Source organism: Asparagus officinalis, chromosome 7, assembly GCF_001876935.1.
Source record: "Asparagus officinalis chromosome 7, Aspof.V1, whole genome shotgun sequence".
Taxonomy (NCBI): Eukaryota; Viridiplantae; Streptophyta; class Magnoliopsida; order Asparagales; family Asparagaceae; genus Asparagus; species Asparagus officinalis.
The window spans coordinates 147,708,437-147,725,163 of NC_033800.1; the positions used below are offsets into that span (position 1 = coordinate 147,708,437).

Consider the following 16,727-nt stretch of genomic DNA (forward strand, 5'->3'; position numbering starts at 1 on the left):
CAAAAAAAAAAAAAAAAAATCAAATGAAGCATCTGGGAAACAATTAAATGAAAGAGTTCTGTTTTCACAGAAATCTTCAAAATAAGATAACTATATATATATGAGTACCCTTTTGAAGTTCAATTAATACAGGAATCATTCTTAATAGGGTGCTAATAGGAATTAATAAATTTGACGGATTTTCTGGTGAAAAAAAGGAAGTCGTTTTGGAGGGTTTTTTTTTTTGAAGTGAGTTTTAAAATCTTTGAGGTTAGGATCCTAGTAAGGAGAGAGTCTGGTAGGTGACGACAAGGTCCGCTCCTTACCAACCTCCTCTTTACTTAGATCCTTTCCATAAGCCTGCTGTGTGTCTTTTTCCTTCTTGTTATCTCTGTTAATTCCTACGCTTTTATATATATATATATATATATATATAAGAACATCTCCAACAGCTTCTTCAAAATTTTCTCTAAAATGGGGAAGCAAAAGTCATATTCTCCAACTAATTTTTACACCAACTCCAACAGCTTCCCCATTTTGAAGAATCCATTTTTTCCTCCAAAAATTTGGAGAATGCTGCAGATTTGGGGAAGCTTCCCCATTTTTTTTTCCTCCATCCCTATTTTGGGGAATGAGATGGGGAATCTGTTGGGCCAAAAACCTAACTAAATTCTCCAAAAATAAGAAATGACGAAGCTGTTAGAGATGCTCTTAGGGGAACCATTCACCTCCATTCACCTTGTTTGGGAATACTTAGAAGGTGAAGTTAATTCACCATAGTTCCCCTTGGTTCACCCCCTAATAGTATAAAATTTGTTACACCCAAATTGGGGTGTAACCAAGGGAAAGGGAACTCCCTTCCCTTCCATTCTCTTCCCTTCTCTCAGTTTCCCTTAACTTCCCTTCAGCCCCTACAAATCCAAACAGACCCTAGATGTGTTTGCAACGGACCTGATTCAAGCAACTCGTGTTTTGTAAAATACAATAGGAGATGTTCTAATGAGCTGATCATCATTAATAATGACCAACTCATTATGCAATAGGAGGAAAACACATCACATGTCCCTCTGTTGGTTCTATATTTTGGGTTCCTGTAGCAAAGCTCGTCAAACATCACAAAGAAAGGGGAAAAACTAAGCAACCTCCCAATTCTATGATGTCAAGAAGCAATATATATATATAATAAAGAAGGGGGAAAAAAAACTTAATGACTACTTTAGGCTCTTAAAAAAAAAATCCAAATTTCGCTGTACCCCTACGCACCAAGCAATTTGAACCCATCGCCACCTTACGATTCCTCCGGCCTTCTCCACTGAGGTCTTTTCTCCTCACTCAGAAAATTGAACTTTTTTATTCTCTAGATTTTGATCTGAGCAATGGCGAGCTCGAGCTCCCCTTCTCTGTCTTTCTCGGTCCCCAATTCTCTCCCAAAGCGCAAACTTTTCAGATCAAGTGGGCATCACAGAGCCGTATCTCTCAAATATCTTGATCATTATCGTGTTTCCTCTAATGGGTATCGATCAATTTGCTGTTCGAAGGCTTCGGCATTGGATTCAAGCGAAGAGAAGCGGGACTCTGCTCCTTTCGCGGTGGATAGCGCCTCGGAGCCTGAAGTTCGAACTGGGTATTTGAAAGTTCTCACATTTTCTTATTTATTTGGCGATTCTAGCATTTTGGAGTTTGTGGTTTGAATTATTTTCATGCATGTGGACTGTGGAGTGTTTAGTTCTTGCCCAAAAAGGGACGAGGTTATAATAGCTTTTTGCGGAGTGTGATTAAGATAATTTAGTATCAAATTCAAATAAAATTGATATAGGGTAGAAAAATTCTTAAACTTTACCAAAATTAAGGAAGAACATGAAGAAAAACTGGACGACAAATCAGACATTCTCTAAAAAGTGACAAAAAATCATACGAGGCCGTCCAAATATTGGTTAGAAGGAAACTGGAAACATATTTGTGTGTTTTAAATGTTTGAAATTTCGAGCTCTGGTAAGTACATCTTAATCCTCAATCTATCCTGATGACACCTTCTGACGTTAAAGATTGGAAAGGAGAAAGAACTGTTGTCATTAGCCTAAGACTTTGATGCTTTGAGTCCTGTAACCTATCAAAGAGGATGAGATGAAAGTTGCAGGATGGAAACTTCAACCTCTTCGAGAGATGAAGTTTAAGGAATTAGGGAACTATTCCATGGGAAAACTTGTTATTGTGAAGATCAATACGCGCCTATCAGGATCCAATGAACAAGTTTTTATTGTGAAAGTGCAATAAGATTTACACTCAAAAAAAATTTCATTCAGCGTTTCACTAAAAAAATTACAAATTACAAGTTCTTTTTGATGATTCTATTTTCTCAATGCAGCATGTGGAATTGGCGAGGTTACCGCATTCGTTATCAATATGCTGGGAAGGACGGACCTGCATTAGTTTTAATACATGGATTCGGGGCGAACAGGTCTACGCCGTACACATTTTTGCTCCTTTTGAAGGAAAATAATTTTGTTTAGGTACTAATATTCAAATTGTTTGCTTTCTATGTCAAATACATAGTATTATATTCCTTTAACAAAGTTGTATTATTGTTCATGTCACTCTTGGTTTACCCATCTGTTTCTGTCCTCTTTCATTGGCATGATTATCCCCGTCTGGTGATTGTATTGCATTGTGCATATGATTTTTTTTCTACCTTCTAATGTGTCCATTAATGCTCTCTGTATTTCAAATGACCATTAGATTTGTGGTGGCAATACATAAATAACCTAGTTTGGCTTTTTGAGATGTCTGTTCTTTCCCCTACTATTTTGAACTCATTTTTATGAGGCCCTAGGATTCTCGCTTTGGAGTGAGCATATCGAAGGCTCGTAATGTTTTATGGAACTGAATTCTTTTGTAACTTTTGAGTAGTTTTCATATCTTTTACAAGAGTTGAATTTATTTGCAATCTGTGAATTTATTTTTCTCAGTTTTATCATGTGATTTTCTTATATTTTTCTTATCATATACTCCAATGCTATCTATAATGCAAAAGTCTCTTTCAACAGTGATCACTGGCGGAAAAACATTTCTTATCTCGCAAAGACAAGTAGAGTTTATTCAATTGACCTTATCGGTTATGGGTATTCTGACAAACCAAATCCTCGGGAGTTCAAAGTGAATTCCTTCTATACATTTGAGACATGGGCAAGCCAGCTAAATGATTTCTGTGCTGATGTTGTCAAAGATGAAGCGTTCTTCATATGCAACTCTATTGGAGGTAAGTTTCATCTCTTTTCATGACCAGTATGAATATGTTGATCATAGCGAGTAAACTGCAGAGTATAATGTGAAATTTTATGCTGCCTTCTGATTTATCTAGACAGTAATAAGCAGGTAACCATATGAGAATATTACTTTTTGCCCAAATATTCACATTTTCAGAATTCAATTTTTCATTAAAAATATATGTATTTATTAACTAGCAATCCACAATGGTACAAAAAGATACATCTGTATAAATATGTTCTTGCTTCCAGGTGTCGTCGGTCTTCAAGCGGCTATAATGGAGCCTCAGATTTGTAAGGGTATACTACTGTTAAACATTTCCTTAAGGATGCTTCATATTAAGAAACAACCCTGGTATGGAAGGCCGTTTATTAAATCATTCCAGAGATTGTTACGGTAAATTATATGTAATGCTCTAGCTTGTACATTGTCATACCGGACTATAATATAGTCAAAATTAAGCCAGGAATTTACATTACAACAGGAATACTATTGTGGGAAGGCTTTTCTTCAAAGCAGTTGCCACCCCAGAGTCCATTAAAAGCATTCTTTGTCAGGTGCTCTTTTCTACAAAATCATAGGCAGATTTAAAAGTAAATTTCACAAAGCGCCCCCGAATTTTGCAGGGTTTTGCACAAACTCCCCTGAACTTTATATACCATATAAAACACCCCAAAATTTCCAAACCATACTAAGCCGGTACTAAACTGATACATATGTAAGACATGTTCAAGAGGGTCCACCGTAATTTACAACAGTAGTCAGAGGTTTTTGTGCAAAAACCGCCTATAAGTCGGGGTGGGGGGGGGGGGGGGGGGTTGGGTGAGTGAAATTCACTCTAAATTTGACAATGTGCTTAAATATGAATCTTACTGTAAGTTACCAAGCACATAGTAATTTATCTTCTTTTTCCCCCCCTTTTTTACTTGCAGTGCTATCATGACACTTCAGCGGTTACCGATGAACTAGTTCAAATTATCCTTAAACCGGGACTTGATCCTGGTGCTGCTGATGTGTTTCTTGAATTCATTTGCTACTCAGATGGGCCGCTTCCTGAAGAACTACTTCCAAAAGTAAAGGTCAGGAGAGATTCTACCGTTGATGCCAAGTATTTATTCTTCTGCTTCTCAACTTTATTTATTTACCCATGATTTTCTTAATTTAGTGCCCGGTTTTGGTTGCTTGGGGAGATAAGGACCCATGGGAGCCTGTTGAACTTGGAAAAGCCTATGCAAAATTTGACGCAGTTGAAGATTTTGTGATCCTTCCAAATGTTGGACATTGTCCACAGGTTCTGCTGATATCCTTTTAGTTTAGTTTTTTGGACAAATTTTCGAAACCAACCTTTTTCAGTTTTTATTTGTAAAAACCGACCGCTTTTGAAAATAATTACAAAAACCGACCTGTTTTCAGCCCAGCGCTGAAAACAGTGCGCTGAAAACAGGTCGGTTTTTGTAAAAAGTTTTCTGAAACATCACGGGAGTTCAACTCCCGTGAAGTTTATCGAGAAATTAAACTTCACGGGAGTTGAACTCCCGTGAAGTTTAATTTCTTCTTAAAACTCCACGGGAGTTCAACTCCCGTGGAATTTGCGTTCAATTTCAAAACTCTTAATGCTGTGACCTGAGCTTGAGGGAACCAAGGTTATATTTGAGGCCTCTAAATAAAAAATAAAATAAAAAAGGAGCTCCTTTCACCCCCAAATCACAAAACCCCAACTCAAAAAAGTGCTGAGGAGTTCTCACAACACGATCCGCGGTCCCAGCTACGCCGTCAAGAACCCTATTCTTCGTTCTTGTCTCCTCGCAGATCTTCTTGGTGAGCTCCCTGCATGCTCAGTTGAGTTGAGTTGTCTCCTACTTGCATAAACTGGTTTTAATGCGGTGAAAAAGAGATTTTGGCATCGAGAGAAATCTGGGCCTTTTCGTTGATGGCGGTTAGTTGGGGGTGAAAGGAGCTCCTTTTTTATTTTATTTTTTATTTAGGGGCCTCAAATATAACCTTGGTTCCTTCAAGCTCAGGTCACAGCATTAAGAGTTTTGAAATTGAACGCAAATTCCACGGGAGTTGAACTCCCGTGGAGTTTTAAGAAGAAATTAAACTTCACGGGAGTTCAACTCCCGTGAAGTTTAATTTCTCGATAAACTTCACGGGAGTTGAACTCCCGTGATGTTTCGGAAAACTTTTTACAAAAACCGACCTGTTTTCAGCGCTGGGCTGAAAACAGGTCGGTTTTTGTAATTATTTTCAAAAGCGGTCGGTTTTTACAAATAAAAACTGAAAAAGGTTGGTTTTGAAAATTTGTCCTTAGTTTTTTATGCTGATCGTATTTATTGCTCTCTTTCTTCCATTCTAATCCATTTTATGTTGGTTTTTACAGGATGAGGCACCTCATCTTGTGAACCCTCTTATTGAAACATTCGTTAAGCGCCACAGTGAAGAAATGATAGGTCTTTTAACATAAAGATGATCGGAAGTACCTCTTTTAGCTCTGCTCTCCTTTGTTAATAACTAGATTTCACTTTCTCGAGACATCGTAGATATTTAAATCCAAGATTCTTACATGGATAACAAGTCAATCATTGTCATTTTGGAATGATTTATTATTTTGCCTTCTGATAATCCTTGGTCATATGAGAGATGTATACTTTTCATGTTCATCTAAAGGCGAGTTAAAGCTCTTTCACATGAGGTGGTGATTTTCTCTTCTTTCTTTGTTTTGTTTTTGAGAAATATATGAGGTGGCATTGTATTCAAAGCTTTACAACTTCGTTTACAAGATTGTGCATTTACTAGTTCCGTCATCTAGTTCTAAAAGAAGTTGGTCAAATTAATCAAATGCCCAATAGCAACATTGATTTATTGGTTGAAAACTAGCGGATGTACATTGAATTTTAGAATATTTGTCTTGTTTGAGTAGAAGAACTAAGCCAACTCCCAGATAGCTATTATATCCAACTGGAGTCTAACTCTGAGTTTAGGGCGCGGATTCTATCAGAATATCCCTATAGAATGGAATGGGGTGACTATATCATTCACGTGTGGGACTATTAGTTTGCGAATTTTAGGTCCCCTCCCCCCCCCCCCCCCCCCCCCCCCCAAAAAAAAAAAAAAAAAAACAAAAAAAAAAGAAGAAAAGAAAAGAAAAGAAAAGAAAAAACCAATTCATGTAGAGGTGGTTGTTATAGGGTCCTTATTCCAAAGTTTACACAAGGTTCGACAAATGAATTCTAAAACTGTACACTTATGAACTTCCTTTGGTGGGTATTTTTCTGCCGCAGCAAACAAATACATTTCCATAGTCTTCATAACTTTGTGAATTTCATAATAAGCTTCGACAAATGAATTCTAAACTTAACTAATGAGCCTACGCAAGCTACGGCAAATGAAATTCTAAAACTGTACAATAATAAACTTCCTCTGGTGTTTTTTTTGCTGCAGTAAACAAATGCATTTCAATAATCTTCATTACTTTGTGAATTTCATATCTCATTTCCCCACATGAAGAACATGTGCCAATAAATGCAGGTACATGTTTTCGTGGGATATATCATATACATGTTGTGTACGCTTCAAATATGAAGCAATAAGGAGACCCATCTAACAAATCCACACGAAATCAACTTTTATTATTATCCTTTCGCTTTCCCAGAGTTGCAACTGACAGAACTGTGTGCTTTTGTTAATATATGGAAATCACTTTCAACACACAATTTGTAATATTCTTCGATCTTATAAGAGTTTTGCATAGAGAAATTACGGGTTACCTGTTTCTGACATTCAGACCCCTCAGTGATTTTTTTTGACTATTTTACCCTTGTTACCCTGTTCCTTGCCTGAGCGAAATTGTCTTTTTTTACTTTCAGGGTAAAAGAGTTCAAGTTTTCACTCAAGGTGTCTACATGTCAAGATGAAACTTCAGGAGTATTGAGTTCGAAAACTACATACTACACTACAGGGGGTCTATGCGCAATTAACCACTATTTAGATGATATAAATAAAGTTTTATCTTTGTTTATAGAGTTCAAAGTTGTATAATAACGTTAAAAGAAAACAATAGAAGGTTGGTGAGCTAATGCAGCAATAATATATACCGTCCAAGGACGTATTAGCTAATCATGTATTTTTGAATATGATGCTGATGTGAATCATGTGATTTTTAAAATTATTGCTGGTATAACTTTTGGATTCTTAAACCTGAGCTACTTCCTCTTATTTGACTCCTGTTTTGTTGAACAAAGTGGTTGAAGCTATTATTTAATCCCATGTACATATAGTTTTCTCTTTGTTTACAGAGTTCAAGGTTCTAAACATGTTATCAAAACAAAAGAAGGTTGGCGGAGCTACTACAGGAATATAGTGTTTCTGTAGATATGAGATGGTCAATGTTTTTTTAAGATGACTTTTGTATGTGAATCATGTGATTATATACAATTCTTGCTCCTGTAACTTTTGAAGTCTGAATGGGACCAAAAATATGAAATATATGCTTTAGCCTAGCGCTTGTCTACGTCAGTTATGACTAGATGCAACATTATTCTGTACTGACGCATGTAACTTTTATTTGGATAACGATATTGTGGGGTATCAACTCAAACTCCAAGTTAGTATAGTGTTTTTTAATTTTTTGTAGAACTTCATGAGAATTAGATAGGGTTAGAGATCTATCATGATTAGGAGTTTGGGTTTCATCATGATTATGAGTTTGAATCTTATTCTAATTAGGAAGTTAGGCCAGAGATAATGTTTTGGTTTCCCTGTATATGTCCTATTGTTAGAGGAAAAACTAAGAAGAAGAAGTGTAGAGAGAAAGAGAGAGAGGGGGTTTGACAGTCTTTGTTTGTGCAAAAGATTGTAATTTGGAGGTGATAGTGGATTGATTTTGATCCCGTGGTTTTTCCCTGTTGAGGGTTTTTCATGTTAAATCTTGTGTGATTTTATTTCTTGATTGTGGTCGTTTTATATATTGTTGATTGTGGGTTGGCTTCGGAGTTGCGCATATTGTAGTATGCGGGGAAAGTGAAATTCTCCAACAGATATCTAGATATGGCTACTTCTGAATGCGTTCTTTTAGTCCATATTCATATAATCATCAAGAAAACAAGTGCAAATCAAAACGAAGCAAAAGTTTCGGTCTCCTGCAATTTTCATTAGCTTTCATGCTCTCAATCAGAAACCTCCATTACTTGTGGTCAATTCTTGATCAAGCTTGCTCAAGGAGGAAGTACTAGAGAATGGACTGCATGCAATCTTCTTTCTCTGTACTCTTTCCGTTCTAGTTTACTAGTCTTTTTTTGGCATCTTTGTATGGTTCTTAATTAGTGAAGCATAATGCTAATTTCTAACATTGCCTAAACTAGTGTGCGCCACGTGCGAAACACGGTCTTCCCTTTTTTTTTTTTTTTTTTTTCTTTAGTAATCCTATTTTTAATTGTTATAGCATATTTTTAAACGTTAAAGCAGTGTTTTTTAAATGCTACAGTAACATTCGTTTAAAATGCTACATTATCCCACTTTCTGCTACACTAATATATTTTAAATTACGACAATATTTTTTGATAATGCTACCGTATATATTTTGAAAAAACTTAAATTACTGTAGCATTTATTGTAGCATGAATAGTGATTCTTGCGTCCTCCTGTTATTATGGTGGAATAGATTACGAATATGTACATAGGAAAACAATAACTTCACATATCTTTTCGTCATCTACCCTCCATAATTAGAGCATTTGCTCAAAGACTTTTATATTATGAACACTCCATAAAAACGTCAACATATATCTCCTGCATCAATCTTGCCTTTTAGGACACCCTCCAAAGCCTTTGAAGGTCAATTTAAGCCAAGTTCCCAACTACCTTAGATCAAGATTCCTTGCACGTTATAACAAAAATTTTCTTACCGAAACAAACAAACAAAAAAAATACATGCCCCTCTCAATTATTGATGTCCACTCTTTTCTCATGGGCTGAGTTAACTAAGTTTTAATTAGATAACGACCTCATATTAGAATATACTTGCACCCTGATGCTTATATTAGTCCCTATTCTTTTCTTAAATACTTCACATTCAACTTAGAACCCCCCCCCCCCCCCCCACCTCTAATTTTCAAAGCAAATGGGGAACTTTTCCTCACACCATGGAAGAGAAGCAAAGCACTTGATCCTGATCCTATAGAGACAACCTTTGAGTTCCCGTCTCCATTGCCATCTTGGCCACGAGGTGATCGATGATCAATTTGCTAGATTAATTTTTTTTTCTTATTTCTTTTAGTTTCTAGTGTTATTAATTAATTACTGACGCATCCCTCGTGCATATATGTTCAATTGCTACTTTCTAATATTTCTTGATGTATTTCTTCAGGTGGAGGGTTCGCCAAGGGGACTATAGACCTCGGAGGCCTGGAAGTGTGCCAAATCTCAACGTTCACCAAAGTTTGGGCAGCACACGAAGGCGGCCAAGATAATCTCGGCGCGACGTTCTACAACCCCTCACGCCTACCTCCTTCGTTCTACACGGCTGCGGCTCCTTACGCCAACCTAACAACAAGCCCCTCTTCGGTCGGATCCTCGTCGCGAAAGGCGCCTGCGACGCGTCGAACCCCCTCGCCAAACCTACCGATTTTAGCCTGGTTTGGCGGAGCGATTCCTCGAGCATCAAGCGGGACGGCGACGGGTACTTTTGGCTCCCCGTTGCCCCCGACGGATACAAAGCGGTCGGGTTTATCGTCACGAGCACGCCCGATAAGCCACCCATCGACGGTTTCCGATGCGTGCGCGACGATTTTACCGAGCAACGAGCACGCCCGATAAGCCACCCATCGACGGTTTCCGATGCGTGCGCGACGATTTTACCGAGCAATGCGAAAGTGATAACCAACCGATTTGGTCTTACGCCGAGGATGGCTTCAGCGTCTACGGCCTTAAGCCGAGTACCGTAAGCACAACGTCCCTCGGTGTTTTGGTGGGCACATTTGGCGCTCAAACCGAAGGGAGTTCGAATAATATTTCGGTAATATTATCATGTTTGAGGAACAAGAGCTCGTCGACCTTCTCCTCGATGCCGAACCTTCACCAAATTCAAGCGCTGTTCCAAGCCTATTCTCCGGTGATATACTTCCATCCCGACGAAACATACCTCCCTTCCTCAACATCCTGGCTTTCTTCGAAACGGCGGCCTCCTTACCGAAAGGGGCAGACCCCAACCCTCGCCGATCGGTCCGAACGGCTCGAACCTCCCTCAGGCGGCTCAAACGACGCGGCAATACTGGCTGGACTCCCGCCGACGACGGCCAGAAGGAGCTAATCAAGAAAGGCGACGTATCGAAGCCACAGGCGTACCTTCACTGTCAAGCCAACGCTCGGCCGCGACGTTCACCGACATCCGACGTGCGTCTACTACCCCTTCAACGGCCCCGCGAGGGCCAAGGTCGCGGGTGTTCGCATCAAGCTAAGGGTGGATCGGCAGAGCACGTTGGGGATTGCGGATCATCGTCACGCTGCAGTAAGCAACTACGACGTTGCCCAGACTAATGCGGGCCGGTGTATTTTTCGGGACACAGTTCAGGGGACGCTGGGTCGAACGCGAGCCGCGTTGGAATATGCGACGCTCCGAAACAAGTTCGCGGTTTCGTACTACTTCGCTGCACGGGCACGCCGTTTACCCCAGGGCGGGGCTATACTTGAACGGAGTAACGGATCGGAATAAGAAAGCATGCCCGCGTAAATAGGGAAGGACACATGGACACCGAGACGGCCTTCGAGGTGGCGGCGCCGGGTTACCTGTCACCGGCGGTGTGGAGGAGCCGCCGTGGTTGAATTACATGAGGGAGTGGGGCCCAAAGGTGAGTTATGATATAGCGAACGAGCTCAAGGACGTGGAGAGGTTTTTGCCTAAGAAGCTGAGGAGGGCGCTGGAGGATTTCGTGAGGGGTTTGCCTAGCGAAATTCTCGGGGAGGAGGGGCCTACTGGGCCCAAGGAGAAGGCAAATTGGACGATGGATGAAAAATGATTGATCGGTTGGTTGAAATTGAGGTTCTTCGTTGTTCGATCAGTCGGTTGGTTGTTGGCATATATTGATTTGTTTGTGGGCTTCATGTACGTAGCAATTTGAAATCTCTTCATAATGGTGTCAAATAATCATTTTAACCGTCGGCAATATCCTCGTCTGTTTCTATCTATTGCCCGCATCGTCTCCGAAGACGGGACAAATTTTCATTTTCAACCCAGTTTCAGCCACCTGGTTGAAACTGGATCGAATTTGAAAAAAAAAAACTTACGACCCGTGAAGTTTTATTATGTAACAAAACTTTACTGGACTTGGAAGTCCTGTGAAGTTTGTAAGTTTTTTTTCCAAATTCAACCCAGTTTCAGCCACGTGGCTTAAACTGGGTCGAATTTGAAAAATAAGTACAAAATGTGTGGATTTGTGCAATAAATGTTCTAAACGGGTCGAAATTGAAAATCTGTCCCCGAAGAAACCTTGTTTGTACTTTGTTGCTTTGCCTCTATATACGTTGGTTTGTTGGGTTAATTGCGGCGGACTCCCCCTTGCAGTTCTATCGTTGCGGGCAGATACCCTCTACTTCTACTGTTAAGGACGGATCCCCTTTTAAGTATCACCAATTACGGATATATGGTATTCAGATCAACCAACCATGTATATATAGTATATTTCGCTCCATACATTCTCATATACTTGTTATTATATTGTGCACGAATCAGGCGCCTCAGAAAATATAAGCTCAGGGGGTTATTGGTTGGGATATTTTGGAGGATAATGGGATAATTTTGGGGATTCTATTTCATAGTGTTATTCATTGGGACAATGGAACAAGGATAATACATTTTTGTGTTATTGGTTTTTTGGAACACTAGTGAGACAATTACACCACTTGGGATAAAATTACCCCACTCTTATACAAAAATTTTGTCCCAATAGTAAAAATTTACCCCATCCTTCATATTGGAACAATGTTGTTCCACTTTGAAGGCAATTGGGATAATTTTAAAATATTTTTGTATTACTTAACTAATACATGCAATTATTATATTATAAATATATGACATGATATATAAAATATAACATATATTAATATTTTAATGACATAATTTAATAACATATATTAATAATATTATATAATAGTAATTATAGTATAACGTTATTTATTATAATATTATATAATATTGTAATAACATACTATTATGTAATATATTATACTATAACATGATACCTTTTAATATATATTATTGTAATTATCATGTAATATATATATGTTATATTATATTTTAATTTTAATATAAAATTTTAAAATATTACATTGAATAAAGTAAAATATTATAATATTTTATAAAGTACATTATATCCTATGATACTATATTATAATATATTAAATTAAATAATATATTATTAAAATATTATATTAAATATATTATTCATATATTATATTAATTATTATATAATGTAGCATACTAATATAATGTTAATTAGTAATTATTGTATAACATATTATATTTTTGTATAAATAAAATAATGTATTATATTAAATATTATATTATTAAAATATTATATTAAATATATTGATATTATATTATATTAATTATTATATATAGTATAGCATGCTAATATAATATAATATAATACAATATAATAATTAATAATAATAATTTGTAAGTATAGTACAATATATTATATTTTAATATAAAGTAAAATAATATTTATATTATAATAATATACTAAATAATATACTAAACCAATTGGATATGTTAATTTAGAAGTAATTAATAGATAAAATTATATTTTAATAAGGTGCCACATCATCTATTATCCCACATGAATTGTCAAATCAAAAGCTCAAATTATCCCATTATCCCAGTTTATCCCACTTTACTCCACTCAAAATATCCCAAAGGGGCAAAATTGTTCCATTAGAATAATTTTTCCACTTGGCCCCAATTTGTCCCAACCAATAACCCCTCAATATAAACAAATATGTAGATTATGTTGAGAAATTGGTAAGTGCTCATAAAATACTTTGGTTGAGGTATGGAGGTAGTCAGGTAGGTCCTCAATTCTTGCCATAATTAAGATGAACAAATAGAGCGCTATCTATCACATCAGATTTCAATGTCTACTACCACGCAACACGTCAAACACGTGTTGGATAAGTTCACGGAGCAGTTTGCCCGCTAGAATCCTAAGAAAAGCGTAACATGCGTATAATGGTTTGCGTTGAACAAAGGAACCCCTAACCCCAACCTCAACCACATTCTCTCTCTTATTTGTTACAGTGCACCAGACCCCACATAGGATTTTAAATTTTAAAATCTCATGTGAGACCCGATGTACTGTAGCAAATGAGAGAGGGGGTGTGGTTGAGGTTGTGGTTGGTGGTGTGCTCCTAGTGCCACCCTTAAACAAAATTGTGGTAAATTTGCCAAGTCAGATTAACAAACAATTCTCAGGAGCACTTAGAAATAACCAAACAATACTAACAACTATTTCTAGTTTCCTACTAACCAAATAAACTATTTCTAGTTTACATGGATCATTTACTCTCGATATATCTTACCTTTTTCTTTCGTTAAAATTACATGCAATTATTTAATCAAACATTTTTTTTAAGTTAGCAAATTATCGGTTCTCATTGAAATGTTTTTTTATCAAACCCTAACGCGCAGTTTATGGTTAGTGGTACAGCTAGCTGTATGTTGGTGCATATGGAGGGCAAGAAGCAATTGCATTTTTAATCAGATTTATGTCCCTGCTATAAAGATTACATCTAACGTGACACACTTCATCATATTCTGGACAGGAAACTCGTCTAAGAAGAATGTTAGGTCGATCAGAGATGTAATTAGAGAAAGCCAGAAAGGAGAATCGATCAAAACTCCTAAAAGGATGAAAGGTGACAGCGTTGTGGCAGATGACTTCTTAATTACTAATTGTTCTACTATACTTTGTTACTTTGTTACTCCTAAAGGATGTAAAAGCACAAATCTTCTATACTTTGTTACTTTGTAACAATGTTCACTTTAATTAGAATGGTAACTTTTTTTTATCTCTTTCATTATTAATTATTCTACTCTTTTTCCATGTCTTCTTCTTTTCCTATGTTTCTACATCCATAAAAATCTTCATTCATATTTCTATGAGGGTAACGAGATTATTATAATTCTACATCTCATGCTAACAAATGAACTAAGAGCTGATAAATGTTATTTGAGGGGCTTATCCGCAGTTTGTCCAAAAAAAAAGAAGGGAAACGAACTGAGCCTCCCTCTCTCCCGCCATAGCCATAAAAATCCCATTCAAACCCTAATCCTAGATCCATGGTTGGAGATCTTCCACCTCTCCCTCGATTACAGCGCCCGCCACGACGCCGGCTATCCCAATTCTGGCGCCCCACCTCCTCTGCGCTCCCTCGTCCCCTTCAAACCCTAGCGATCTAGGGTTTCATATCGACCTCGACTGGTCCGGCTACGACGATGATGACCAGGTCGCCATCCTGCTCCAGTCGCAGCTCGTGGTCGCGAAATCAATTTCCTTGTTGAACCTATTACAACGTTTATCGTTTATACAGATTCAAAAGAGTTAATCTTTTTATAAGATTTCTCGTTACAACGGAAACAAAAAAATATCTCTTAGAAACACGCGCATAGATCGTTTATCGTTCGCTGCTTACATGGCATCTTTGTCTGTGCCGAGGAAGCGTTAACCTGTGGACCACCGATTCACAGATCTGATTGATCGTGAAGAAGGCTCAGTGTTCTTTGTTTCAACGAGGAAACTTAGAACATAGGTAAATAACCTCAGCAAGGTGAGATTATTACTCTTCTCAAGATCAAAACAACGGTTTGATCTTAAGGAAAAGGATGAAGGCCTGCGCATCTCTCGAAATCTCGAAATCTTCTTCTCTATCCTGAAGAATTCGCCAAGATCTCCCATCTCTCTCTCTCTGAAATTCGTGGTTCTCTGCTCTAGAATTCGTCAGCACTTCGCCAAAAGATTAGATCTCCCGATTCCCGTCCAACCCTCGTCCATAAGGATGCCAGGGGGTATTTATATGAAAATCGCGTATTTTTTTGAGATGGGGCCGACCAAACCAACCGAAGTTTGGTTTGCCGCCGTCCGTTTTGTCAAATTTCCTCCGGTTTGAGAGATATCAGCGTTTTTTGTCAGTTTTGAGCTTTTTTGCAATCTACAGGCAATTTTTACTGCCTACAGTATTATGGGTGAATACAATACCTCTGACGAAGAAAAATTCATCATTGGAGATGACGAAGTTGATGACGAAGAGCTAAGAGTCAGAGCGAGAACCAGAGTCAGATACTGGGGTGACAAGCCCAATGAGAGGTTGGGAGGGCAGTGATGCGGAAAAGGGAACCGATTACTCAATGGATTGGAAAGATGATGATGAAGAGGATCTCTCTTGGTTTGTTTGCCTTCTATATGATATGCTATTTCGAGAGGGGGCGACTCTTCGTTGTGGATTGGAGGTTGAGAGAATGTTTTATGCATGGCAAAAAGAGTGTTGATGCCTTGGAGTAGTGCAGCAAAATTTTGATGTGTATAACTAGTTTCAGTACTATATCAACAAAAAAAAAGTAATTTTTCATTTGAACCATCTTCCTATTCCAGGCTCTCTGTGAACTATACTATTTTCAGTTACATTATCCGGGTTGGTAAAATTGCTCATATTGTAATGTAGAGATGGTCCTCTGAGGCAAATTTTTATTTAGTGTTATATTTTGTTGCTTCATACGAACTCATCTCTCGTTTTCTTTTTGCTGTGATTTATTGTTCCAAACACAGTGGATGTTCAGATTTCATCCTTATTTTTCAAGGACTTTTTGAGGTATCAATCAACTTCATTGTAGCAACCCGAGTCATTTTTATTCTATCAATTAAACAGATCAATTCTACAATCACTAAAAAATTTACCTCGCGATCGGAAAGTACGATGATGACGACAAGGTGGAGGAGTACCAGAAGAAGGTAATGGATTTCTTTATCGAGTTGTCGGAGAAGGAATGCAGTCAGGGAGGGTGACAAGTTTCTATAGACTGCATTATCATAATTTCTTTGATATAAGTCCTTCTTTTGTTTCGTATTGTTCGTAATAGTTTGTCAATTTGAATTATCAAACTTATTACATTTTCTGTTTGTCAATTATAATTATCAAATTTATTACATTTTCTAAGCTCAAATTTTTTATATTTGCTTCTTAGGGTGTATAGTAGTTTACAAAATGCAAGTTCCTTGGATAAACTTGGCTATTAGATATGAAATTAGGATGTGAAGGTTGAAGGAATTTCAGCATCAGCAGCAGAATCAGGAAAAACAGGTGGCGGTCGACCGGTCCGGTCGACCGGATTCGTGCACAAGGAGGTCGGTCGACCGGCCCGGTCGACCGACGGCTCTCTGGATTCTTTCGGGGTTCTGCTGGAGGTGGTCGGTCGACCGGGTCGGTCGACCGGAATT

At 37.8% G+C, this 16,727-nt stretch overlaps 2 protein-coding genes across 4 annotated transcripts; both read left to right on the top strand.

The window, feature by feature from the left end:
- Positions 1,206–7,433, top strand: LOC109850091 (pheophytinase, chloroplastic). Of its 3 annotated transcripts, none has more exons than XM_020420009.1 (9): positions 1,206–1,603; positions 2,345–2,437; positions 3,024–3,235; positions 3,495–3,639; positions 3,728–3,800; positions 4,176–4,322; positions 4,409–4,534; positions 5,624–5,719; positions 7,110–7,433. In XM_020420009.1, exons 1-8 carry the CDS (start codon positions 1,356–1,358, stop codon positions 5,705–5,707), a joined length of 1,128 nt encoding a protein of 375 aa, XP_020275598.1. In that variant the 5' UTR covers positions 1,206–1,355; the 3' UTR covers positions 5,708–5,719; positions 7,110–7,433. The 3 variants fall into 3 exon arrangements, with proteins under 3 accessions (XP_020275598.1, XP_020275599.1, XP_020275597.1); XM_020420010.1 differs by having other exon boundaries at positions 5,624–5,693; XM_020420008.1 differs by lacking the exon at positions 7,110–7,433 and having other exon boundaries at positions 5,624–5,932.
- On the top strand, positions 8,290–11,404 carry LOC109847955. The gene is given in 9 exon segments (XM_020417185.1): positions 8,290–8,347; positions 9,323–9,466; positions 9,608–9,762; positions 9,765–9,996; positions 10,062–10,405; positions 10,407–10,522; positions 10,524–10,590; positions 10,592–10,747; positions 10,974–11,404. Coding segments are annotated over 9 exon segments (1,554 nt in total). The 3' UTR covers positions 11,256–11,404.

Bases quoted from the DNA above. Each gene is read 5' to 3' on its own strand.
- LOC109850091 (XM_020420009.1), top strand. From the start codon at position 1,356: ATGGCGAGCTCGAGCTCCCCTTCTCTGTCTTTCTCGGTCCCCAATTCT. The intron at 1,604-2,344 runs GTATTTGAAAGT...TTCTCAATGCAG, and splicing joins GAGCCTGAAGTTCGAACTGG to CATGTGGAATTGGCGAGGTT. The intron at 4,323-4,408 runs GTCAGGAGAGAT...TTCTTAATTTAG, and splicing joins AACTACTTCCAAAAGTAAAG to TGCCCGGTTTTGGTTGCTTG.